Raw genomic sequence first — 25,741 nt, 5'->3', positions numbered from 1 at the left:
AAACAGTGTCTTATCGTTTCTTAGTTGTTTCATGTAATTACCACTATTACAGTTTGCAAGGGTAGTCGATTGCTCTTTTTGCCGAATGTCCTTCGAAACGCGGCAATAATCTACAATAATCTAACAATAAGCCAATTCAATGAGTTTTTTAGTATGTGGTGGGGCTGGAATCTGTGTCAAGCTGGCCCCCCCCCCCCATGCGAAAAAAAATATACAGAGTGCTCTCAAATCGAATAAACGTTTATACCAGAATTTGTTGCTATTTTGTTGCTTTAAGATAGCGTAAAAACCGAGGGGAAATTCACATCTTAAAGCAACAAAATAGTCAATATTTTAATAATTTTATTATGTTCTAGACGGGGTTTTTGAATTTTTTACATAAATTATACATCTACTTTTAGACACACTTATGACAAAAATTGTATGGTTATTTAAAAAATGACGGCTATTGCGATGAATTATACATATAATTCCAGTAGTTTAGATATGGAACATTTATGTAGCTATTAGGTTTACGTAAAATAATGACGCAATTAGTATGATAACAATAGTATATATATTGCTTACAGAAATAACACACGATAGTAATATTTCATTCTCGTTGCGTTTCTGAGCTAGCAGTCGTCTTAGCACATGTTAGGTAAATATATACATTGTTTATAAACACAGTCAAAATATATTAATGTATTACAATCTCGCATTAATTCTTGTAACTATCGATTTGTAACAGAAGCAGATACGAGAGGAACAAAGAAAGAAATCCATTAAAATGGCTTCTTTGAAATACATCGTAAGTTCTATTCAGTAATTATTGTTTAAGGAGGTACATACACTTAAAACGATAAAGAAAAGAATCTGACATTTAAATACATTTAAAAAATATATTGTATAAAATTTATTAAAAAATAAGAAATTTTATTATTAAAAACATATATATATATATATATATATATATATATATATATATCAGATGAGCCGAAATAGCTATACAAATATCTTCTCTGAATTTGTTTTGAAAAATTCTTATTCTAAAGAAAATGACAGGTATTCGAAACAGACATATCAATTTTAATCACTAATTTTGCAATTACGAACAAAGAAATGTATAAAATAAAAAACTTTTACAATATGATAAAAACATTTTAACATGTAGAGTAAACATGTAAAATTCAATTTCAAATAAATCGATGTAAAACCTTTCAAGATATATCTGGTGCCGATTTCAAAAACACGATTTCAAGAAAGCGCATTTAAAGTTTTAAGGAAAGTTTAAAGTGATTAAGCAACAAGGTGTTTTACCTGACTTGACAGATTGATCCACTCCTGGTCCATACAGTAGTAATACAATACAACCTTATTTAGCACAACAAATAAAAACATCAAAGATTTGAAAAATATCAAGCTTTAATAATCGATTTTATTTCTAGGTGTACGTATCTCTTTAACTGGCACAATTTTTACGAGTTAATAATGTTGAATATACTTCGAAAAAGATATAATTATGTAGTCAATATATAGTTCTGTCAAGCAAATTTAATGGTACACATTTAAAGAGCGTTCCTTCAGGTACAAAATTACTTAAGGAAATTTTGCTGTACGTCGCTTAGTTTTGCCCGAAAGCTCGATGAAAGAGTAGACCATTTTCGAGAGATCAGAAAAATTACTTTTCACTATCAAAAACGCTTATGTCGCGTTAAAAATTACACTATAACTCAGAATGTTTATACCAAATTCCGTTGATAATACTGGCACATAAAGACGCATTTACAGTAGGAAAAGTAAGTTTCTACGAAAATCGGCATTGGTGTACAAAATTTTGGGTTGTGAATTCCCCCTCGAAATAACCTTATAAGATGTATATACACTGTCGAAATATCATGAATCACAAAAAAAGATTAAGAATAAAATTAAAAATATAAGATGTATATTCTACGTAAAGAAAGATAAAGCAACGATGAGTCGCTAAAAATATAGTTGCTTTCTACGTTTTAACCTTTTGCAGAACGGACAAAACTAGAAAAGATACCCCGCCAGCGACCGGGAATATTCAACGTCAATTTTGGACATTTTCGCCAATTTTAACCCGCGTGCAGTTAAAAAGTGACGGATCTGTTCCACGTATGTTTCACTAAAATTTCTAAATTTATCCCGACCCTTTCTCCCGAAGAATTAAGACCTGTCTCGCTCCTCTTAGACGGAATTGACGTAGAAGTAAATACAAAATGTAAAAGTATATGATTAAAAAGTTAGCGAGAGCTAAAGCCTAAGACACGTTCTTTCGAGGGAGATCGCGCGGGAATTCGCCATTAGTAGCGAGTTTTCTATTTTCCAACATTAAACTTCCTCCGCGGGTAAGTCTCGAGTGAAGTTTCGGATGGAGTTTAAGTTTAGAATCGAGTCAATTTACAATTAAAGGAGACTAGAGAGTTTCCTTTATCCGTTTATATATTTAATCACATCTTGATTCACAAAGATCCCTTTTACATGAAATATGAAATACCTTCGTAATTAGGGGATCGCCCTACGGGAACGCGTACAGTCAAGGGAAAGAGCCGACTCCGCATCCGTTAGGAAAATCTAGACTTCCCTATTGCGCTTTACGTATATACAAGCGCTCTCATCCTAATAAAAGGATCTATATTAATTCCCAGGGATCCAAGATTCCCCATGAGAAAAACAAACTCGTAACAAAAGGCTGCAATATAGAGCGAGAAGACGATAAACATCGTTCGGGAGTGGGGGGAGAGGAGAGGGGACTGTAAGGGCTCATGCACAATGCCAGGAATAAGGAACAAGGAATTAAACATAGTAGTCGCATCTTTTTTCAAGACACGGAATTCTCTCTATGTTTAATTCCTCGTTCCTTATATTCCTCTCATTGTGCACGAGCCCTAATGCTTGCGCAATCGTTCCCGGATGTCACCGATATTAGCGCCCACATATCCCGCAAAGGTCAACGTGGCCCGGGAAAAAGAAGATTGCTCTGCTTGTGGGTGATCTGATCACTTTGGCGACCAACCGACTTTCCATCGGACGTTCCCTTTCACGTTTTATCGCGTACTAAATCCTGCACCCGGGGGGGAGGGAAAGACCCCCCCCTTTGACTGCGTGGTGACCGCCGAGTGGCGAGAGAGCGCGTGCAGACGCGTTGGGTGCACGCGATTGACAACGCGATCCAACATGCAGAAATAGATTCGACCGGTATATACAGAGTGTCCCCGCGAAAGGCGCACGCCATAGCGCGGCGTCTAATATCCCCCTCTCTCTTATAGGTCGTCGGTTGAACTTTCTCGGCGCTATTTTGAAGTTATTTCGCCAAGTTTTAAAGCTATTCTCGCAAGATTACGCCGTCTATTTCCCGTCAAATTACAAAGATATTAAATTCCACGCCGCGCCCGCGCCGTTGCGATGGAAGCGCATCTTACTATACGGAGTAACCTATACCGGGTCACGATCTCGATTTTCGTTAACAAGCGCGATTTCAAAGACGGATTAACAACTTAAGCGATATACCCGCTTATAACAATTCCAGGTCACATGAAATTAGACGGCTCGTATGCTACCCTCGACGTTCGATGTACACCCGTCGCTCTATAGAGCCCGCTTATAGATTCGCGCTATAAATAATTGCGTTTGAATCATTTCTCTGTCATCGACGTGGAAAACTAATCTACGCCGATCCGATATCGTTCGCGCGAATCAATTCGCGCCGCGGCGCGGCGGGCGGGAGCTAAAACGGAATTACGCGTCTGCCAAACTTTCCGCGGCGTGTTCCGGACACAAGAGTCGAGAATCGAACAATAGAATCGAATGTCTCACGGTTATAGGACAATCATAATCAACGACGCGCTCGTATACGGGGTGTCGCGGAAAATTTCCTCGCGCTCGATTCGCGTCGATTCATCTGAGGGGGGGGAAAAGACGCGAACGATATTTGAAGTAAGTCGTTCGAAAAATTGCGAGCAAGTTTACCGAAACTTTTGCCGAAGGCAAATCGAGCTGAAATCTGACGAAGCGTCCTCATAGAGGCGAAAAAAAGGAGAAAAACAAAATGCTGCAGAGAATCTGGGGCACGAAAAGTTGGGAGTACCTCGAGAATGTCCCGAAATTATCTCGTCGCCTGTTTCCACCCTTCATCGCGAATTTCCCAATCAATTTGTCGAGCGGCCTCGTTTGACGAAAATTTACTACCGAGACACCGGGTGTAATAAGAAAACGAACTATAATTCTCTAACGAGATCCAGCACGCGCGATTAGTGACCGGTTACTTCCGCCTCGCATTTCACCTTTTATCGCCTTGCAACTGGCTGCATATATCGCGAATGAGTTTCGAATTTGCAGTCATTAATTCACGTTTTCAAAGCTTCTTATTATCGAGGTCTCGTTTTAATATTTTAATGAATTATTGTGTTGTGTAGCGCTTAGAGGCTCCGCGATTACGCCGTGCGTTTATTTATTCAAAGAGAATTCTATAATGAGAACATTCTTTGAAGGCCCAATAAAAGTATTGCGTTTTATCCCGCGACACATATAAACGTTAGAATAATATATTAATAAATCATTTAAATTTTATTTTAATTTTATTCTATTTTAAATTCTGTTTTAAATATACATATATAGGGTTAAAAAAAAGTTACATATTTTGAGAGTAGGTATTATTCTCATCAAAACAAGAAGAAAATATCCGGTAAACATATCTGTTAAAATATAGGACAGTCTTTATCGTATACCTACTATAGGAAGTGCTCTGCGTGGTTCCCATTCATTGTCACACATCCTTCAGTCAGGGTGGTCCAACAGTTTGGTCTGTCCGTCCCTTGACCTTTTTTAATCCCTTAGATTTTTGGCTCATGAAGACACTTAAAAACCTTGGTGGATTCAACACCTATTGATGACATGCAAAACATTGCAGGAACGTGTATTTAATGTGTGTCAGCAAATCCCAGAGCAGCCAGGTGTATTCGTAAGAGCGTATTCGTAAAGGATGTATGACAATGAATGGGAACCATATAGAACACCTTTTATATAGTATATTGACCCATATCTTAACAGGTATTTAAGAACCATGTTTACTGGACATTTTCTCCTCGTTTTGATGGATACTACCTGCTCTCAAAATTTTTTTAACACTGTATATAATGATATATAATAATATTAATAAATATCTATCCTTATACTATTATATAAAGGGGAAAAGTTTGTTTGTTCCATTGTTCAGGGTAATCTTAGAAACTATTGAATCGATTTCAAAAATGTTTACACTGGTGGATAGCTTATATCTTTCTGAGTGATAGGCTATGTGCCATTTGTGATATAACCCAATTAAAAAAAAAATTAAAAAGCTTACAAAGGAAGGTATAAGAATTTACAATAAAAAATGGGAATTCAAATTGCAATAACACATATAAAAAAAAACGCCCGGGCGAAGCCCCGGTAACTAGCTAGTATAATATTAATAATATAAATAATATTTTAATAAATCATTGTGTTGCGTAGCGCTTAGAGACCCAATGATTACGCCGTGCGTTTATTTATTCAAAGAGAATTCTATAATGAGGACACATTCTTTGAAGGCCCAATAACAGTATTGCCTTTTATCTCGCGACGTATAAATGCGTCCGTTAAATTGCAATTGTGGAGCGGCGGCGGCGGAGCGATCTCGTGTATCTCGCGCGCAAGTTTGCGCGCGACAAACGGAGGCGGGAAGCGGAAGCGGATGAAAACACGGCGAAATTCCGCTCCGCAGCGCGGAGCCGTGTGCAATGAAATTTCGTGCGGTAACGAAGTTTCATTGGAATACTCCGGTTACCGTCCCCGGTCCCCGGCATAACGAAGCCTCGATACGCCTCGTAAAAGCGCAACGCGAGCATCCGACGCGTAGCGCCGCGTCGTAACGAGCTTTCGCTGCGATCAAACTGTAAACTCCGTTGTTCGTTGTTTACGCGTTACATTGAGCTGCTTCGAAACAAAACAAAAAAAGAAGCCAATGATTTTCCCGCTGAGAAATAAGAGATTCGAGCGGACTTCATTAGCGCTTTCCTCGTGAAAAGGAGCCGATAAAATTGACCGAGTCGACGAACGACGCGGATGAATCGCGAAAACCACGCAAGGGCGGTTTCGATTTGCGTTACGTAAATTAATATTAATTTAATTCAACTTAGTTGTTACTTAGCCGACGCGGCAAATTGGATAAACGCGTTCGTGGATCGCTTGGCGTGTCGTCCATCATTCGCCTAACGGCTGAGTTACGATTGTATCGCTTGATAAATGTTCCCCGAGCTGATAAGTTTCGCGTATCGCATAAAGATGAGGATATTACTCATACTTAATAAATAACGTAAACAAAAATGTATGATGTATAAACAGTATAAATCAATGTGAAATCAAGAATTTCTCGATGCACGTCTTAGCGTTTAGAAAAAAACAAGGCTCTAACGACAGAGAGCTTGCCATTAGAATTATATTCATTTCTATAAATGTACAATGAGGTTCGAGGAAAAAAACCTAGAATTCTTTATTTTAATTAGACGAAGCGACTTTCGTCATTTACGTCAATGCATCAAAATGTTTTGTTTAGAATTATATTTACTTCTATAAATGTTAAATGAGACTCGAGGAAAAAAACCTAGAATTCTTTATTTTAATTAGACGAAGCGACTTTCGTCATTTACGTCAATGCATCTCAAATCGTTTTGTTTAAAATTATATTTATTTCTATTAATGTTTAATAAGGCTCGAGGAAAAAAACCAAGAATTCTTTATTTTAATTAGACGAAGCGACTTTCGGCATTTACGTCAATGCATCTCAAATCGTTTTGTTTAGAATTATATTTATTTCTATAAATGTCTAATAAGGCTCGAGGAAAAAACCTAGAATTCTTTATTTTAATTAGACGAAGCGACTTTCGTCATTTACGTCAATGCATCAAAATGTTTTGTTTATAATTATATTTACTTCTATAAATGTTGAATGAGGCTCGAGGAAAAAAACTAGAATTCTTTATTTTAATTAGACGAAGCGACTTTCGTCATTTACGTCAATGCATCTCAATCGTTTTGTTTAGAATTATATTTATTTCTATAAATGTTTAATAAGGCTCGAGGAAAAAACCTAGAATTCTTTATTTTAATTAGACGAAGCGACTTTCGTCATTTACGTCAATGCATCTCAAATCGTTTTGTTTAGAATTATATTTACTTCTATAAATGTTGAATAGGCTCGAGGAAAAAAACACTAGAATTCTTTATTTAATTAGACGAAGCGACTTTCGTCATTTACTCAATGCATCAAATCGTTTTGTTTAATATTATATTTACTTCTATCAAATGTTGAATGACGGCTTGAGGAAAAAACCTAGAATTCTTTATTTTAATTAGACGAAGCGGACTTTCGTCATTCACGTCAATGCATCAAATCGTTTTGTTTAAAATTATATTTACTTCTATAAATGTTGAATGAGGCTCGAGGAAAAAAATCTAGAATTCTTTATTTTAATTAGACGAAGCGACTTTCGTCATCTACGTCAATGCATCAAATCGTTTTGTTTAGAATTATATTTACTTCTATAAATGTTGAATAAGACTCGAGAAAAAAACCTAGAATTCTTTATTTTAATTAGACGAAGCGACTTTCGTCATTTACGTCAATGCATTCAAAATCGTTTGTTTAGAATTATATTTACTTTCTATAAATGTTAATGTGACGGCGAGGAAAAAAACTAGAATTCTTATTTTAATTAGACGAAGCGACTTTCGTCATTTACGTCAATGCATTCAAATCGTTTTGTTTAGAATATATTTACTTCTATAAATGTTGAATGAGGCTCGAGGAAAAAAACCTAGAATTCTTTATTTAATTAGACGAAGCGACTTTGTCGTTAGTCATGCATCTCACTTTGTTAAATATGTTATTTCTATTAATGAGGAAAAAAAACCTAGAATCTTTTAATTAGAAAGGCTCGAGGAAAAAAACCTAGAATTCTTTATTTTAAATTAGACGAAGCGACTTTATTTTAATTAGACGAAGCGTCGTCATTTACGTCAATGCATCTCAAAATCGTTTTGTTTAAATTATATTTACTTCTATAAATGTTGAATAGGCTCGAGGAAAAAAATCTAGAATTCTTTATTTTAATTAGACGAAGCGACTTTCGTCATTACGTCAATGCATCTCAAATCGTTTTGTTTAGAATTATATTTACTTCTATAATGTTGAATGAGGCTCGAGGAAAAAAACCTAGAATTCTTATTTTAATTAGACGAAGCGACTTTCGTCATTTACGTCAATGCATCAAATCGTTTTGTTTAGAATTATATTTACTTCTATAAATGTTGAATGAGGTTTGAGGAAAAACCTAGAATTTTTAATTAGACGAAGCGACTTTCGTCATCTACGTCAATGCATCAAATCGTTTGTTTAGAATTATATTTACTCTATAAATGTGAATGAGGCTCGAGGAAAAAACCTAGAATTCTTTATTTTAATTAGACGAAGCGACTTTCGTCATTTACGTCAATGCATCTCAATCGTTTTGTTTAGAATTATATTTACTTCTATAAATGTTGAATGAGGCTCGAGGAAAAAAACCTAGAATTCTTTATTTTAATTAGACGAAGCGACTTTCGTCATTTACGTCAATGCATCAAATCGTTTTGTTTAGAATTATATTTATTTCTATAAATGTTGAATAAGGCTCGAGGAAAAAACCTAGAATTCTTTATTTTAATTAGACGAAGCGACTTTCGGCATTTACGTCAATGCATCAAATCGTTTTGTTTAGAATTATATTTATTTCTATAAATGTTGAATGAGGTTTGAGGAAAAACCTAGAATTTTTAATTAGACGAAGCGACTTTCGTCATCTACGTCAATGCATCAAAATGTTTTGTTTAGAATTATATTTATTTCTATAAATGTTGAATGAGGCTCGAGGAAAAAACCTAGAATTCTTTATTTTAATTAGACGAAGCGACTTTCGTCATTTACGTCAATGCATCTCAAATCGTTTTGTTTAGAATTATATTTATTTCTATAAATGTTGAATGAGGCTCGAGGAAAAAACCTAGAATTCTTTATTTTAATTAGACGAAGCGACTTTCGTCATTTACGTCAATGCATCAAAATGTTTTGTTTATAATTATATTTACTTCTATAAATGTTGAATGAGGCTTGAGGAAAAAAATCTAGAATTCTTTATTTTAATTAGACGAAGCGACTTTCGTCATTCACGTCAATGCATCAAATCGTTTTGTTTAAAATTATATTTACTTCTATAAATGTTGAATGAGGCTCAAGGAAAAAAACCTAGAATTCTTTATTTTAATTAGACAAAGCGACTTTCATCATTTACGTCAATGCATCAAATCGTTTTGTTTAGAATTATATTTATTTCTATAAATGTTGAATGAGGCTCGAGAAAAAAAACCTAGAATTCTTTATTTTAATTAGACAAAGCGACTTTCGTCATCTACGTCAATGCATCAAAATGTTTTATTTAGAATTATATTTACTTCTATAAATGTTGAATGAGGCTCGAGGAAAAAAACCTAGAATTCTTTATTTTAATTAGACGAAGCGACTTTCGTCATTTACGTCAATGCATCAAATCGTTTTGTTTAGAATTATATTTATTTCTATAAATGTTGAATGAGGTTTGAGGAAAAACCTAGAATTTTTAATTAGACAAAGCGACTTTCGTCATCTACATCAATGTATCAAATCGTTTTGTTTGCCTGCGATTAAGTTTTCATTAATTCTTCATTAATTGTTCAATTAATCGCGTTAGACCAATAACTTGTAGTTTAATTGTTATTAGCTACACTTCTCAGCTATGTGATAATTATCTTGCAAAGGCAATCTACGCGTAATCATTAATGATTCATCGCATCGTCAAGTTTACAAAACACTTTATTTACAATACCTAAATTGAAAAACTGAGCCGTATCGGTCATCGAGCGGCTACGGAAATCAATTATACATGCCGTAATCGCGAAAACGAATCACAGACTAAAGTCCAGCTAATTATAACACATTGTTTTTGTGTCGCGCAAGACGCCAGAACGTTGCCGAAAAAAACTAACGTCAAAATAAGCATTGTAGGCGTAAATCTCGTTATCCTGTTAATTTCGTGGTGTCCAATTATACTCAATTTGAGTCGTTTTTTAGTCGTTCCTATATATAGATCGCCTACTGCTCGTCGATACGCCGTTAATTCAACTAAAACAATGGAGTTAAAAAATAATACTGTTCTGTACTAAAATGATACATTTCGACACACACATGGTAAAATAAAAAAAAATGTTATTCAACTCAAGGTTTTGATTTAGATGTCGGTTTAGATTTGCACCCTTTAATATTTAACAGCGTAAACGTCGCGATGCGCAAATTGTCGGAATTCTACGCGGTTTCTCGGTCGCTGAAATTCGGCCCGCTGTGTCTCTCGTTGCCGGAACGGTCGAACGGGGAAAATTGGAGACCCTCGGGACGGGGCGTCGAGCGACGAACGGCGGCCGGCGGAATCGGCGGCCCTTGGACCACTTTCGCGGACGCGAACGTTCGCCCCGTCCGCGTCGCATCGACTCGCACGACGCCGCGCCGTACAGAGAACGAATAAGAGACGAGGAAGAGGTACTCACCAGCAAGCAGCGGCAGCGGCAGCGGCAGCAGCGGCGGCGACGGCGGCAGCTCAGCCTCGCATTCTTTCGGCAGCCCAAAATGCTCTTCTTCTTCTTCCTCCTCCTCCTCGCCTCCGCCTCCACCCCCCTCGTCCTCGTCCTCCTCCAGGGCCGCCCGTTCGTCGGGACGTCGAGCGGCAGATGGCTCGTGGCGGAGATTGTACCGGGGATCGCGCGGCGCACTTCCCGAAATCCTCCACCGCGTCCTCCGCGTCGTCGTCGCGCGGAACGGAACTCCGCTCCTCCTCGCGCTGCTGGTCACGCGGCGTCAACGCGGGGAGTAACGCGGCGCATCTCGCCGGGACGCAGTTTCTTTTTTTTCTTCTTTCTTTATTTTTTCTCGTTTCCTCCTAACGAAGGATCCCTCGCCTCTCCGGATCGACGACGACAACGACGACGAAGATCGCGCACTCTCTCTCTCTCCCTCTCGCTTAATCGCGAGGTGTTACCGGTTCGGAGCCGGGACGGAGCATAACGAGTTTTCGGCTCGCCCCGGCGCGACGGGTGGAAAGGGTTGAGAGAGGGGTATGCGGGAGAGAGACGCTCGCGCGAGAGCGTACGTTGCGCGTATGTATATACGCGTGCGTGCGTGTCGTCGAGAAAGCGGCGGCGACGAACGAGAACGCGGCGCGACGAACGAGAGAGAAGCGGCTGATAATTCGATGCTCCTCGGCTGGACGAAAGTGTGGCTATGTGGCTACGCTTCGCGCGTCATGTCCGTCAGGAAGGAAGAAAAAGATAGAGAGAAGAGAGTAAGAGAGAGAGTGTGAGAGAGAAAGAGGGAGACAGAGCGCTGAGGGGGAAAGGGTTTACGCGCGCGCGCGCTGCGAGAGCAACTTCCCCGCGATAACGAACGCGCCGCTCGAATGTCAGCATCCGACTGAACTCTGAACTGAGTGAAGGAAAAGGAAGTGCGGCGCGAACTGCGCGCTGCGCGCGAGCGGCGAAGCGCGAACGAGCGAGAACGCGCGCGCGGCGCCGCCCGTGGCGCCGCGCGGCGGCCACCGGGCAAACCGTCGTGACGCGCGGCGGCGCGCGCGTCGATAATTGCACAGCGACCGCTAAAAATCCGTGAAAAAATATATGTATAAAAAATAAAAAATAATATATGACAAATATATGAAAAATATATAGGAAGTTGTATATCGATTAGTCGATTGTTTCGCGTCTGTGGAACAGGCGGGGAAAAGTTTGAAATTACAAACGAAGCGCGTTCGAGAACATAAGAAGGATATAACTGCAATACCCCAGGTAGCATTAATGTCTAAAAGACATCATAAAGATGTTTTTAAGATCCCAGAAATCTTAAAGATGTCTTTATGATGTCTTTTCGACATTAATTGCTACCTGGGACTGCAGTGCAATAGGTAGCGCAGGAACGAATAGGTTTTTATCCTATCGATCGCGGCGTTTATCAACGCTTGGAAAGGAGAGTATCATTGATCGTACCCATATATTTCTACAATTTACACGCTCCGTAAATCTTCAAGAACGTTAAACGAGATCTCTAAACGTCTCATCTACGCTATTAAAGCGTTTCAGGCATTTAATTAAAGGAAAATTTCTCTCGTATCGAGTAAAAGTAGGTCTATCTATCTCGGTCGTATTTACAGTGCACTTTCTGCACTTGACGCAGCACGGCCGCAGGCACCACCAAACTTTCGGGAAAAGAAGGGAAGACTTTTTAAATAAAAACAACGACCGAAACGGAGCCGAATCGCGCGGACAAATTCGTCGCGTCGCGCTCGCGAGTTTCTCGCCTCGCGTTTCAGCCTTGCTTTTGCGCCGTGAAGCAGCGAACGGGGAATATCGCCCCGGACTCCGGAAGGCTGTGTGGAGAGAGTGTAGGGGAGTGCAGTCGCACTCGGGCGAACCTCGTGACACAGTGTTTTCGCGTACCGCTGCGCCTAGGCCGCCTGAGTGCGCCTACACGGCGCGCGCCTGGCACGAGCCCGCAATACGGCGTCCGCGTTCGCCGTTGTCACACACGCAGGCCGTTTATATATACTGTCTCTCGCCTGCGGGCGCGTCCGGCCCCCCCGAGCCCGTTAGTAGGCCACGAGCGTCGCTGGCCGACGCGATGGACGTCGTCACCGTCGTTGTCGTTCCCCGCTGCGTCCTCGCCGTCCTCGGCGCGGCCCGCGGCACGTCGCCGCGAATCCCGTCGTTGTCGTTCCAGCGCAGCGTCATGGTTGAGCTGGCCGAACGTGCGGCGGCAGCGAGTGCACGAGCACGATTCCGAGGTGAGAGATAGAGAGAGAGAAATAGAGATAGAGAATTCCGTTGCATTTGGCGGACGCGATAAAGAGCGTGGCCGCCAGCCGCCACCTCCTTTTCCTCCTTCTCTTCCTCCTCCCCCTCCTCCTCTACCCCTGCCCCCGGTCGACGCGAGCGTGTTCGCGACCGTCGCTCGTCGCCGCGGCGCAGCGCGGAGCGGAATGGAGAATAAGCGGGAATAGCAGGATTCGCCGCTGCGAAGCCGGAGCACAGCCGACGGAGACGAGCGCGTGCGAGCCGTGCGAGCACGCGTCGTCGTTCGCCGTCACTCTCGTCGGCTCTTCGCATTCCGTCTCCGCACGTGCACACGTGCGACCACCCCCCGGTCGCGCGAGCGAGCCGATCCCGCTTTCAACGTCCTCGCTATATTCGCGCGGGCGAGCGAGCGCGCGAAACGCAAAAATAGCGCGAACGCGTGTGCGTACTTAAACGTGTGTTTGAAACTCGACGGACGACGCAAAGTGCGTCGAGTTATTCTTTTTCGGACACGAAGAAATCGACGAGTGCTTCTTTCCGGCGAGTCGCGCTCCCGAGGACGCCCGCGGCGATTTTGCGCGGAGCGGACCTTTATTTCTTTTTTTCTTTGCATAATTTCGCTATTATGCCACGTCGCGGCGACATTCGACGATTGCTGGTGTTCGGTTTCGCTGATAGAACGTTTTCCGGCGACGGCGAGCGATGGCGAGGCCTCATCGTCTAGCGACGGATTTCATTTCGCGAAAGGTGAGACGAATCGGCCCGTCGCCGCGGCCGCCCAGCAATTAATTGCGATCGATAGTTTCGTCGCGCTCGTGTCTTATCGTGGCCCCGTTTTATCGTCGGGCCGCGCGAAAGAGGAAAACCTCCCTCCACCCCGGCCTCCCTATTGTTGTGATTTTATTCGATCGAGATTACCGCGCCAATCCTTATCGCGATTATACGCGCCGGAATTTTAATGAGCGCGGGGAGATTCGGACTCGCGCGACGACGGTTTTCTTTTAATTAGTCGCGTTTAATTACCGCGGGCGCTTTCGCGCTCTTTCGGCGAAGATAAAATAATGAATATTTATTTCTTCCCTCGCGTTTTCCCCTTCCAAGCCTCGTCGTTACTGCGATTTCCGTGGAAAAGTTCATTGTATAAATTTAAATATCGGGCGAATTTTAATTTCAAAATTTTCTCACGCGTTCTCGCAATACGTTACGAATAATTATATTTTCCCCGATAAGTCGCGTTTCCGCTCCGCCGCCGTTGCGTAAATTCCAAAAAGTCTATATAAATGGTCTTTTGTCTTCTTTTTCAAGTTCCTGCGCTTTCCAGGATCAAGGATGTCGAAGCGGCTGAGCTTCTACGGTCTGGTAGCCCTGGCTGCATCCGTCTGCATCTTCTTCCTAGCGTTTAACCAGCGCTACAGCAGCTACCTCGAGCACCGGCTGCAACCGGTGATATCGGTCAGTAAATATTCGGAGGTGGGGTGATTGCCCTAAATTGAGTCACGCCAAACACACACGCTCTTTCTGACGGTAAAGTCTTAAACTTTTGCACCCTAAACTCTTTTTCTTTATCCATCTGTCTTGACGCGAAGACGCGCGAAGGACCGACGCGCGCGACTCCTCTTTCTCCCTGTTTCCATCTCTCTTTGTGTCCGCCGCCCCCTCCCTCTTTTCCTTTCACACATCGCTATCTGTCGTTTACGAATTGTCAGATCAACCGCGTCCTGAACGATAAGATATTTTGTCAACTGCAATATATTTTATCGAAGACCATCAGCTCGTTGGAAACTAAATCGACAGGAAGTTCACGACTTGCTGCAATTCGACACCATTTAACATTTGACAATTCGTATCTATAAAATTTGAATAAGAAAAGACACCTGGTAACATGATAATTCGAAATCAGCATGATCGCGCGTAGAGATTGGCACTTTTTAATCATTCACCTTCACTCTTGACAACAGTAATCTCACGGTACAATCATGGGTATCTCGCTGCTCGCACCTGCATCCTTCAGAAACATCAAACACGCTACCTAGAATTGAGAAAGAGAGGGAGAAAGATCGTTGTTCCCACGTCACGATTGTTTCCATCAGCGAATATATATTCGTGCTCACGACGCGAGACGCACAAACAAAACGCTAAAACGTCGTTGCTTTTTTTTTCTCCCACGATATAGGATATTGAGATAAGGCCGCGGACCACCAAAATCCAAGAGCCGGTAACGGTGAGCCAGGTATGCACACGTATCGATCTGAATGCGCAAATGCTGCGACTTGTTGTTAATTGTTGTTTAGAGTGCCACTTATCGTTAGAGTGCCTTATCTTATCGCAATGTTGACACAGCAAGCATAGCGAAAGCTGTAACTAGCTCCTGTCCTTAAGAAATAGAGATTACTCTTTTTTTGCAATTTAATTTCCACGATGTTAACTTTAATAGGGTATAATAAAATTGTGTATTTTTATCACTTCTTAAAAAACATACGTGTTTATATTTATAACATTGTTAATTATATTGTTATTAACTGACAAATAAGATGGAAAAAACAATTTATATTTTTAATAAAGAAAGTTAATCCGCGTTTTTTTTAATAGATTTTATTTCGTTTCATTGCATGTGATGTCATACATTAAGATCGATCGAATTTGTTAAATTATTACTCTGTAAAGCTTCTGTTCATTGTATATATATGTATATATATATGTTTTTGTGTGTGTACTAGCTTTTTACTAACGTATGTCCTCTGTTTTTGGATTATAATTTTAAATGTTTATTCTGGTTGTTCGTGAATAATGAACGATATTTGTTATCTTTATTACATGTATCTTATTTCTTTAATACGTATAGAGAAATGAAGATTATATATAAATATAAATACTGTTTTTAACTAACGTTTGTTAGTCCATGCGATTTTCAAATTTATCTTCATTAAATTAGCGAAGTGATTAAAAACGTCTGCTATAGAAATCTGCTTTTATGTGATCAAATATCAAAATGTGATTTCATTTTCCTGTTCGCTTATTTAGGACATGTATATCGCATACCCGTTTCAAAGTTAAAGTGTTTTTCTTTTAACCTTGCATTTATTTGTAATGTTGGCTAACAAGTAACGAGTAATAATTCCCTGTTTAGTAATTGGTTTCAATTTGCTTTTTAGGCGTATATCACAGGATCCGCGTACAATGGCACGATCACCGAAATTCAGGAGGTGGTTGACCAACAAAGGAGGACGATCGCAAGAGAGATGGAAAATTATGAGTATCCAAACGGAAGATATGGGATAAATGTGAGGTAAACTACGCGCGCGCGAGAATGTAACTTTCGTACCGAATTTGAAAATCAGAACGTTCAACTATTACCCGTTTGCAGCAAACTTGAAGATTTAGTGATGGAGAAGGGCGGTAGACCCATGAGAAGCGTAATTCTGACGACCTGGAGAACCGGCAGCACGTTTCTCGGCGACGTAGTGAACGCGCATCCAGCCAATTTTTATCATTACGAACCGTTACTTGACTATGGAATTGTGCAAATCCGAGAGCCGCCGCTCGCTGAAGAATCCTTGACAAGGATAGTCTCTCTGTTGAATTGCGAATACAAGGAGCTCGGTAATTTCACGCATTTTTAAAATTTCTATAATTTATCTCGAGGCGCATCGTTTAATGATTGCGTATAATTGTAATTACAGATCGGTACCTGGATTATGGGAAAACTCATACTTGGGTATTTAAGCACACCACGGATTTATGGCGGCAATGCCAAGCACATAAACGCATCTGTTGGGATCCGCGTTTCGTTTCTAAATTTTGCCGACTATTTCCGTTCCAATCGATGAAGCTCGTACGATTGAGGTTGCGAATAGCGGAAAGTCTTCTGGCCGAAGAAGAGTAAGGAATTATGCGATAACCGTAAAGCATGCGATGTTCTTTAGATCTAATTTGGACATTAACTCTTCGTAACGCGTAAAAACATGCGTTCATCTGTATTGCAGTTTGGGTGTGCGACTAGTTCTTCTCATTCGTGATCCGAGAGGCATTCTGCAATCCAGAAAACACAGGGAATGGTGTCCTACTAAGCCCGATTGCTCCGATCCGGCTCTGGTTTGCGCAGACATGGTATCGGACTTTAGCGCGGCGGTAGAACTGTCAAAAAAATATCCACGTTCTTTCAGGTATAACACCGGATAATCAATATAATCATACCGTTGCTTTGCCAGTCACTGTACGTTCGGCATTTGCAAAAATTTATTCCGCGCACGATTTTCAAACGACTTATTAAAATCATCATATGAATTATAAATTTCATTAGTATGAAAGACTGAACGTTCATTAACATTCGTATGTGATAAACAGAGTGGTGCGCTACGAGGACCTGTCCGTGGATCCCTACAAGCACGTGAAGGAGCTTTACAATTTTTACGGTTTGAACTTTCACGTGAACGTGAAGAGATTCCTGGACACGCACACGAAGAACGACGAAGGCGGGGTGTCGAGCACCTTCCGGAATTCCAAGGTCGCACCATTTCACTGGCGGGCTGATTTAGACTTCGAAGAGGTTCGTGAAATACAGGAGGTATGCGCGACCGCCATGCGATTGTGGGGATATGTGATGGCCTTAAATTCCACACACCAAAAAGACTTCGATCCTATCACAAATTACCGGCTCCAGTTGTGACAACTGGCAGGCGACATGCTCAATGTAGATAATATGATGTATAGTATATCAGTATAGCGAACGGCAGCGGTCGAAAGTGCCGTAGTTCATGTAAATATTCAGCGAAAGGTGCTAGCGGTCACTCAGGAAGATAGCCACGTAATAAGAATTAATGTTGATTTATTCGAAAGGGAAAAACTTACGGAATGCCGATTTTTTAGCTTTGTGAAACCGATAAGAAGGCTACTTCTTTAAATGGCGACATACTCGAAAACGGGATTCGTTCGTAATTTTTCTATCGTATAACTAACACGATCTAAATCACAGGGTGTTAAAGTAAATTCCTGAGAGCTTGACGTGCGACACAAATTATGTCTAACCATATCGACGCAAACGTTGCAAGTGCATTCAAAACGTTTCTAAATATTGAATCTTTCAAGAGAGAGGAAGGGTATTTTGTGTCTAATGTATATACTATATTCATTAATATTAATTGTAATTATAGATAACTTGTAAAGAGATTTGTAATGATCATTGAATCATTATATTGTCTTTTTACATCTTTAAGAAATATTCCACATATGTAAGAAACTGAAATTTTTATATCGATTACGGAACACAAAGTATATACCCCCTCCCTTCTTGGATTCATACTAATTCATCGCTAAAAGCAAGAGACGACCAAATTTAATTTTTTATCTTATTGATCAATGACATGATATTACTATATTACGAAATATATTCAATATGAAACATAGAATATTTATCTAATAAGAATTGTATCGTGTCCAATGACAGAAAAGATCTTAACCATCGATCGATGGTGAACGAAAACTGAATCTCATGTAATGTTAGGATGTGTTTTGCAATATCATGAATCAGCGGCGGTGTTGAAAATTTATTTCTGCGCCGTCTGACGGAAAATTTCTACCGATATTCAATGTGATTCACGAAAAGGAGAAGTACGCAATATCAATTAGCTCGTTCGTGTCACGGAACACTCGATCTTATCTCTTGCTCATCACAACGTTCCGAGCAGTTCCGAGGAAACAGCCGGGCGGCGTATGTCAAGGACAAGAATGAGTTTCCACTCCACCGGCCTTTGATGCGGCCAACGACGAATTATTACGAGTATATAGACGCGACCAACTTGCCCGCAAACGCGTGTGATTTTTATAATGTACGACATGGTCGTAATAGCACTGCACACTTTAGATAAAAGATAGAAATATTACTGTGAGCTGTTTGTTGGCGATTTAGAATAAGAATACTTTTTTAAATCTTTACACGCTACATATATTGATTATCCTGGACAGCCTGGCCGGCTCGCTGGCACATTCTCCGTTATGTATTATAGTGTAATTACGTTATATCTTATGTACTCGCGTCCTTGTGTTATGCACCGAGCGCCAGATTATTATCAGCTCTCTGTGTGATCGATTAAACCTTCTCACGCGTTCACTTAAAGTAGAATCGATTTCAATAAGCGTATATTATGTTATTATACATAATAGAGTTTGGATATTATGAAACGAGATATTATGACCCTACCACCTCCCTTTTGTTTTATTGGAGGACAGTCTTAACTCTTCAAAGTTCGAACCCTAATTATTATTTACGTTGTTCCATTATCACCCTGTATGAAACAAAGATTAACGAAATGAATGTGATGTTTCTCGTACGTACGGATGAGATCTAACTATAGCGTTTCGCACAAGTTGACGAGTCACTGACGCGGACGCTAATGCAAATTCGCAATAACACCTTCGTGCAATCTCACGCCGTTATTATGTACTATTTCTCGCGGAATGGGTATCTAGTCCAAGAGGAACGCGTATTACTTCGCATTTTATACTTTAGATGTAAAGGTTCTCCAATAAAAGAATCACATTTCTATGGAATATATTCGCTATTTATTTCATCTTGTCCATCATCTCTTCCCATCCATATCTTTCATTTTTCATCTTCTCTCCCTAAAAAGTAACACAAAACTTTTTAAGCAAACAAAACGTCGTAATTGCAACTTGTGCAATTTTTCCGTTTATTGGTTCAGTAAGTTTCTAATTATCATTACACATCATAGCGTATATTTATAAAAACATCATTAAAAAAAAATAAATGTCAAATGTTTTTTAATACATTTCTATTTTTTCTTCATTAAAATGACTTAGATCTTCCTCAATTTCACATTTAAATATTAATAAAAAAATTTTTAGAAACGTTATAAAATATATTGATGTCAATGATCTGTTTTACCTTGACGTCCAGCTATCTTTAAGCAGCAAAGTTAATTGTGCATCTGTAACAAAAATAACAACCTTAAGATCAAATACAAAAGAAGAAAATTCTTTTTTTCTACCAATAAAATCAGCGAGGGCAAGAACCAATCATAGATAATCAGGATAGCGTATATATTTCATAACATCATATTCCGTATCTTATAATCTTGTATCATGGGTCAGTATTATTCATATAATTTAACTAGTATTTTCTTCAATATTTACCTTCAGGAATCTGTACGAATCACGCACAAAGTCACATTGTTTCCGCAAATCAATATCGATCTAAAATTAAACACAAAATATTCTTTATACACAGCACTTGTACAAAAAAAGTTAAAATAATTAAATTTTGTTATCAGATAAAAAATTTTGCAGCAAGGGATTCTCAGACATATGCTTGTCAATTTTATAATCATCATACAATCAGAAAAAATATATTTAAAAAAACAAACAATTCTTACTTTATTGAGAAAGATGTCATTTTGATGTACAGTTCATTATTCAAGGTCACATTGTTTCCGCAAACCAATATCGATCTGAAATTAAACAAAATATTCTTTATATACAGTACTTGTACGAAAAAAAGTTAAAATAATTAAATTTTGCTATCAGATAAAAAATTTTGCAGCAAGGGATTCTCAGACATATGCTTGTCAATTTTATAATCATCATACAATCAGAAATAAATATATTTAAAAAAACAAACAATTCTTACTTTATTGAGAAAGACGTCATTTTGATGTACAGTTCGTTATCACTTAGCGAAATGACTACCTTGCACATTCTCCGTGCATATTTCTCACATTCTGGAAAAGAAATTGTTTCCGTTAGTTTGGAAAGTTATTGCACTTATATTGCGCAATTAATGATACATATTGATACATCAGAAAATTTTTATCACCATCTTTTTATGTATGACAGGGATAACTAAAATTCAAAATTCATCATGTCTTAATTATTTAGACAATGAAGCTAATTTTCACAATATAACGTTATCTTTCTTATTAATGGAAATCAAACATAAAATATTCTTTATATACAGTACTTGTACAAAAAAAGTTAAAATAATTAAATTTTGTTATTAGATAAGCAGTAAGAGATTCTTAGACATATGCTTGTCAATTTTATAATCATCATACAATCAGAAATAAATATATTTAAAAAAACAAACAATTCTTACTTTATTGAGAAAGACGTCATTTTGATGTACAGTTCGTTATCACTTAGCGAAATGACTACCTTGCACATTCTCCGTGCATATTTCTCACATTCTGGAAAAGAAATTGTTTCCGTTAGTTTGGAAAGTTATTGCACTTATATTGCGCAATTAATGATACATATTGATACATCAGAAAATTTTTATCACCATCTTTTTATGTATGACAGGGATAACTAAAATTCAAAATTCATCATGTCTTAATTATTTAGACAATGAAGCTAATTTTCACAATATAACGTTATCTTTCTTATTAATGGAAATCAAACATAAAATATTCTTTATATACAGTACTTGTACAAAAAAAGTTAAAATAATTAAATTTTGTTATTAGATAAGCAGTAAGAGATTCTTAGACATATGCTTGTCAAATTTATAATTATCATACAATCAGGAAAAAAAAACAATTCTTACTTTATTGGGAGAGATGTCATTTTGATGTACAGTTCATTATCATTCACCGACTATCTTTCAATACTCTCTTGCATTGTAGAAGATTTAGGAGCAAAGGATCCCGAGTTCGAGTCCCGGTAGCACCGTTAATTTTTCCCGTCGCTTACAGCAATTTCTCTCATTCTGAAAAAGAAATTGTTTCCGTTAGTTTAAAAAGTTTTTCAATTTACTTATATTGCACAATTAATGATATATATTGATACATCAGAAAATTTCCATCTTTTATCACCATCTTTTTATGTATGACAGGGATAACTAAAATTCAAAATTCATCATGTCTTAATTATTCAGACAATGAAGCTAATTTTCATAATATAACGTTATCTTTCTTATTAATGGAAATCAAACATAAAATATTCTTTATATACAGTACTTGTACAAAAAAAGTTAAAATAATTAAATTTTGTTATTAGATAAGCAGTAAGAGATTCTTAAACATATGCTTGTCAAATTTATAATTATCATACAATCAGAAAAAAAAACAACAATTCTTACTTTATTGGGAAAGATGTCATTTTGATGTACAGTTCATTATCATTCAGCGACTATCTTTCAATTCTTTCTTGCATTGTAGGAGATTTAGGAGCAAAGGATCCCGAGTTCGAGTCCCGGTAGCTCCGTTAATTTTTCCCGTCGCTTACAGCATATTTCTCTCATTCTGAAAAAGAAATTGTTCCCGTTAGTTTAAAAAGTTTTTCAATTTACTTATATTGCACAATAAATGATATATATTGATACATCAGAAAATTTCCATCTTTTATCACCATCTTTTTATGTATGACAGGGATAACAAATTCATCACGTTTTAATTATTCAGACAATAAACCTAACTTTCACAATATAACTTTGACGTTATCTTTCTTATTAACGGTTTTATTAAGAAATTTTAGACTTACGTTAATTCTTATTGCATTTCATGGTCTGGCCAAGATTTGCCTTCATCCATTCTTCAGATGAACATCTAAAATGGTATATACTCCTATAATACATACATAATTAATGTTATATTTCTTCTATTTACACATTCTCATTGAAATTATTGCTATTCAGAAACAATAATCATCAAATGCATTCAGATTGACTGAGTGCGGCTTTATTTGTATATTCATCATGCATGTATTGTTAATTATAATTATCTTTATTATAACTGTGCTGACGAATATTACAAAACAGTATATATATTATTAAGTTTGAAGCAATAATATAGATAACTTACATGAACGCCCGAGTTGAAGAGGAAATTTGTAACAGGCCGCAATCCACTCCTCCATCTCTTCCTAATTATGAGATACATGAATATTAAAATGTATTCTCTCCGTAATATATCAATACAAAAACAAGATAGAAACAATTTTATCAGTAAATCGATTCATTCATAGTTCTCAGACTGGGGCGATAATTATCATCATATTTTTTATTTGTAGATCTTATATTGATCGTAGAAATATCTTGTTTTCTTATGTTACATTAAAATACACAAAGCAAAAAATCGAATCTATTCGCAAACAGGAAATCTACTTGCGTGATCTTGGTCCAAAGCAGAAATTCTATTCTTAAATAAATTTATATATCAAGTAAAGTTCTCAGACTGGAGCAGTATTTATCCATCATAAAATTTATTCAGATTGACTGAATGCGATTTCGTTCATGTATTCATCATGCGTGCATCGTTACTTATAAATTATCTCTATTATAATTGTGCTTACGAATATTACGAAACAATATATATTTTTAAATATAAACCAATAACGTAGACAACTTACACAAATTCCTGAGTTGAAAGGGAAATTTGTAACAGGTCGCAATCTCCGCTCTTCCATCTCTTTCTAAACGAGATACATGTCTATTAAAATATATTCTATTATATCAATAAAAAAATAAGGTAGAAATAATTTTGTCAGTCAACTGATTCATTCATAGTTTTCAGACTGGGGCGATAATTATCATCATATTTTTTATTTGTAGATCTTATATTGATCGTAGAAATATCTTGTTTTTTTTTGTTACATTAAAGTATACAAAGCAAAAATCAAATCTGTTCGCAAACAAGAAATCTACTCGCGTGATCTTAGTCCGAAGCAGAAATTCTATTCTTAAATAAATTTATATATCAAATAAATTATCTCTATTATAATTGCGCTTACGAATATTACGAAACAATATATATTTTTAAATATAAAGCAATAACGTAGACAACTTACACAAATTCCTGAGTTGAAAGGGAAATTTGTAACAGGTCGCAATCTCCCCTCTTCCATCTCTTCCTAAACGAGATACATGTCTATTAAAATATATTCTCTCTATTATATCAATAAAAAAACAAGGTAGAAATAATTTTGTCAGTCAACTGATTCATTCATAGTTATCAGACTGGGGCAGTAATTATACATCATTATAATTTATTCGTAGAGCTTATATCGAGATATTATAGAAATATCTTGTTTTTTTTTATGTTACATTAAAGTATACAAAGCAAAAATCAAATCTATTCGCAAACTGGAAATCTACCACGTGCTTCTAGTTCACATCAGAAATTCTATTCTCAAATAAATTTGTGCATCTAATAATCGAAAGTTTTATGCACTCCATTTTGTGGAATAATCTCCCTGCGTTTAAATTACGTTTTAATAATTAATGAACAATGGAAAAACTTGAATCTTTTCACGAACAAGAAATCTAAATCACGTGCTTCTAATCTCCGCATCAGAAATTCTATTCTTAAATAAAGTGCATCCAATAATTATAATCATAGGTTTTATGTATTACGGTTTGTGAAATAATCTTTCTGCGTTTAAATCTCCATAATTAATGAACGAAGGAAAAACTTTAATATAATAATAATCTTGAAGCAGAATGGTTCTCAAAATTAAGCTCAAACGAGAATAAAGTCCTTATCAGACTACGGATTGGGATTGAGATTGGATTGAAATTTAATAAATCAGAATAGAGAAAACTGATCTCAAGTTAAGTAAACTTTGCTCTGATCTCTGATTAGTCAAACTTCCCAATCCCAATCCGTAGTCTGATACGGGCATAAGAGAGCCGAGCGGAGGCACAAGACGCCGGCGATGGATCGAGATCCTTTCTCAAACATAGGAGAAACAAAATACTCACTAAAACGATTGCGGTGACAAGCGCGAGCTACTTAGCGGCTGCTCTTCGATATAGGAGTGAAAGGCAGAGGAGGTTCGGCTTTACAAAATCCAGCACTAAAAGAAAAACGAGAACCAAAATTTAGGCGATTGTAGAAGCACCCGGCGAGGTCGTCGCCACGCGAATCGACGTGATCAGTGAGACGTAAGGCTTATAATCAAGAAACGATCATACGAACGAGACTAATGTGCTCATCATGTCGTAGCGAAACGAAAAAAAAAAAAAAACGTGCTCAAGCTCTGCGCTAATAATTCGAAATGTAATCGAAAAAATACAATCGAGACTGTTGAATTAAGGAAAAATCGTGCGCAGGAAGCTCGCCGTAAGATGCTTGAGCGAAGTGTGCACGCGGATGACGATGGATTTCGAAAACGATCTCGCGCTTACCTTTTCTTTCCGTGAAAAAACGAGACGCGACGCGTCCCCCGAGAGCTCCAGCCGTGAAATGAACGAGAACGAACTGAACTACTGAACGAAGCTAGCACTGGCTAGCACTGCTAGCCGCGGCGCGACAGCCGCGCAGGCCGCGCTCGATAGGAAGCTCCGCAACATGGCGGATTCACATGAAGTTGTCGAGCTTGGTATTTCGACCAATCGCCGGGCTCGGCGCGTAAGAATTTTTTTTGCGGACGGAAACGAGATAACTTTCTATCGCAACGCGATAATCGATTTTTTACGATTTTATTCGGATGTCGAGAAAATTCAACGCATCTTATAATTAATTTAATTATTAATTATTAATAAATTAAACATATTAATTATAATTAATATTTAATAATTGTAATAAATTATTGATTATTAATAATAATTATTAAATTATCATAATTAGTGATTTATTCGCGAGAAATTCTGACACTTTGATCAACGATTTGATTCAATCGGCGGAATTTACGTTTACCCCGAAAAATTTCTATTTATATAACTCGTCTCTAATTTCATTTTTTTACTTTTTGCTTTAAACGATAAAAATTAATTACTCTATCCATCTTACTAAATATAAATGCCGAGGTATCGCTCGATAAAAGGTATTAAAATAGAATTACAAAGTCGCCGTCAGCCGTGAAA

General features: G+C 37.9%; 2 protein-coding genes, 1 long non-coding RNA gene and 2 other non-coding genes across 18 annotated transcripts in view; 1 reads left to right on the top strand and 4 right to left on the bottom strand.

The window, feature by feature from the left end:
* Positions 1-12,646, bottom strand: part of LOC139811110 (beta-1,4-glucuronyltransferase 1) — a 50,382-nt gene extending 37,736 nt beyond the window's left edge. The window contains exon 1 of the mRNA XM_071775178.1: positions 10,636-12,646. The gene's annotated coding sequence lies outside the window, so the exon portion shown is untranslated. The remainder of the gene's footprint in view (positions 1-10,635) is intronic.
* Positions 584-19,473, top strand: LOC139811112 (carbohydrate sulfotransferase 5). Of its 8 annotated transcripts, none has more exons than XM_071775186.1 (9): positions 584-640; positions 731-790; positions 14,233-14,379; positions 15,101-15,157; positions 16,080-16,213; positions 16,292-16,527; positions 16,608-16,806; positions 16,911-17,090; positions 17,272-19,473. In XM_071775186.1, exons 2-9 carry the CDS (start codon positions 770-772, stop codon positions 17,591-17,593), a joined length of 1,296 nt encoding a protein of 431 aa, XP_071631287.1. In that variant the 5' UTR covers positions 584-640; positions 731-769; the 3' UTR covers positions 17,594-19,473. The 8 variants fall into 8 exon arrangements, with proteins under 8 accessions (XP_071631287.1, XP_071631290.1, XP_071631284.1 ...); XM_071775189.1 differs by lacking the exon at positions 584-640 and adding an exon at positions 2,003-2,118 and having other exon boundaries at positions 733-790; XM_071775183.1 differs by lacking the exons at positions 584-640; positions 731-790 and adding an exon at positions 12,632-12,917 and having other exon boundaries at positions 14,249-14,379.
* Positions 19,463-25,224, bottom strand: LOC139811118 (uncharacterized). Of its 7 annotated transcripts, XR_011731545.1 has the most exons (14): positions 25,064-25,224; positions 24,638-24,732; positions 23,725-23,787; positions 23,287-23,349; positions 22,740-22,800; positions 22,420-22,502; positions 22,019-22,181; positions 21,485-21,646; positions 21,035-21,125; positions 20,570-20,660; positions 20,316-20,390; positions 20,077-20,136; positions 19,829-19,871; positions 19,463-19,545 (listed from the first exon to the last, which is right to left on the bottom strand). It is a non-coding gene; the product is annotated as an uncharacterized lncRNA (long non-coding RNA). The 7 variants fall into 7 exon arrangements; XR_011731543.1 differs by lacking the exon at positions 19,463-19,545 and having other exon boundaries at positions 19,818-19,871; XR_011731544.1 differs by lacking the exon at positions 19,463-19,545 and having other exon boundaries at positions 19,818-19,871; positions 22,420-22,484.
* Positions 22,876-22,938, bottom strand: LOC139812485 (small nucleolar RNA SNORD31). Its single transcript, XR_011731878.1, has one exon. It is a non-coding gene; the product is annotated as a small nucleolar RNA SNORD31 (small nucleolar RNA).
* LOC139812484 (small nucleolar RNA SNORD31) lies at positions 23,857-23,923 on the bottom strand. Its single transcript, XR_011731877.1, has one exon. It is a non-coding gene; the product is annotated as a small nucleolar RNA SNORD31 (small nucleolar RNA).
* Positions 25,225-25,741: the final 517 nt, after the last annotated feature.

The sequence above is a fragment of the Temnothorax longispinosus genome, chromosome 4, assembly GCF_030848805.1.
Source record: "Temnothorax longispinosus isolate EJ_2023e chromosome 4, Tlon_JGU_v1, whole genome shotgun sequence".
Taxonomy (NCBI): domain Eukaryota; kingdom Metazoa; phylum Arthropoda; class Insecta; order Hymenoptera; family Formicidae; genus Temnothorax; species Temnothorax longispinosus.
The sequence above is the reverse complement of the archived record's forward strand: the minus strand, read 5'-3'. Positions and strand labels throughout refer to the sequence as shown.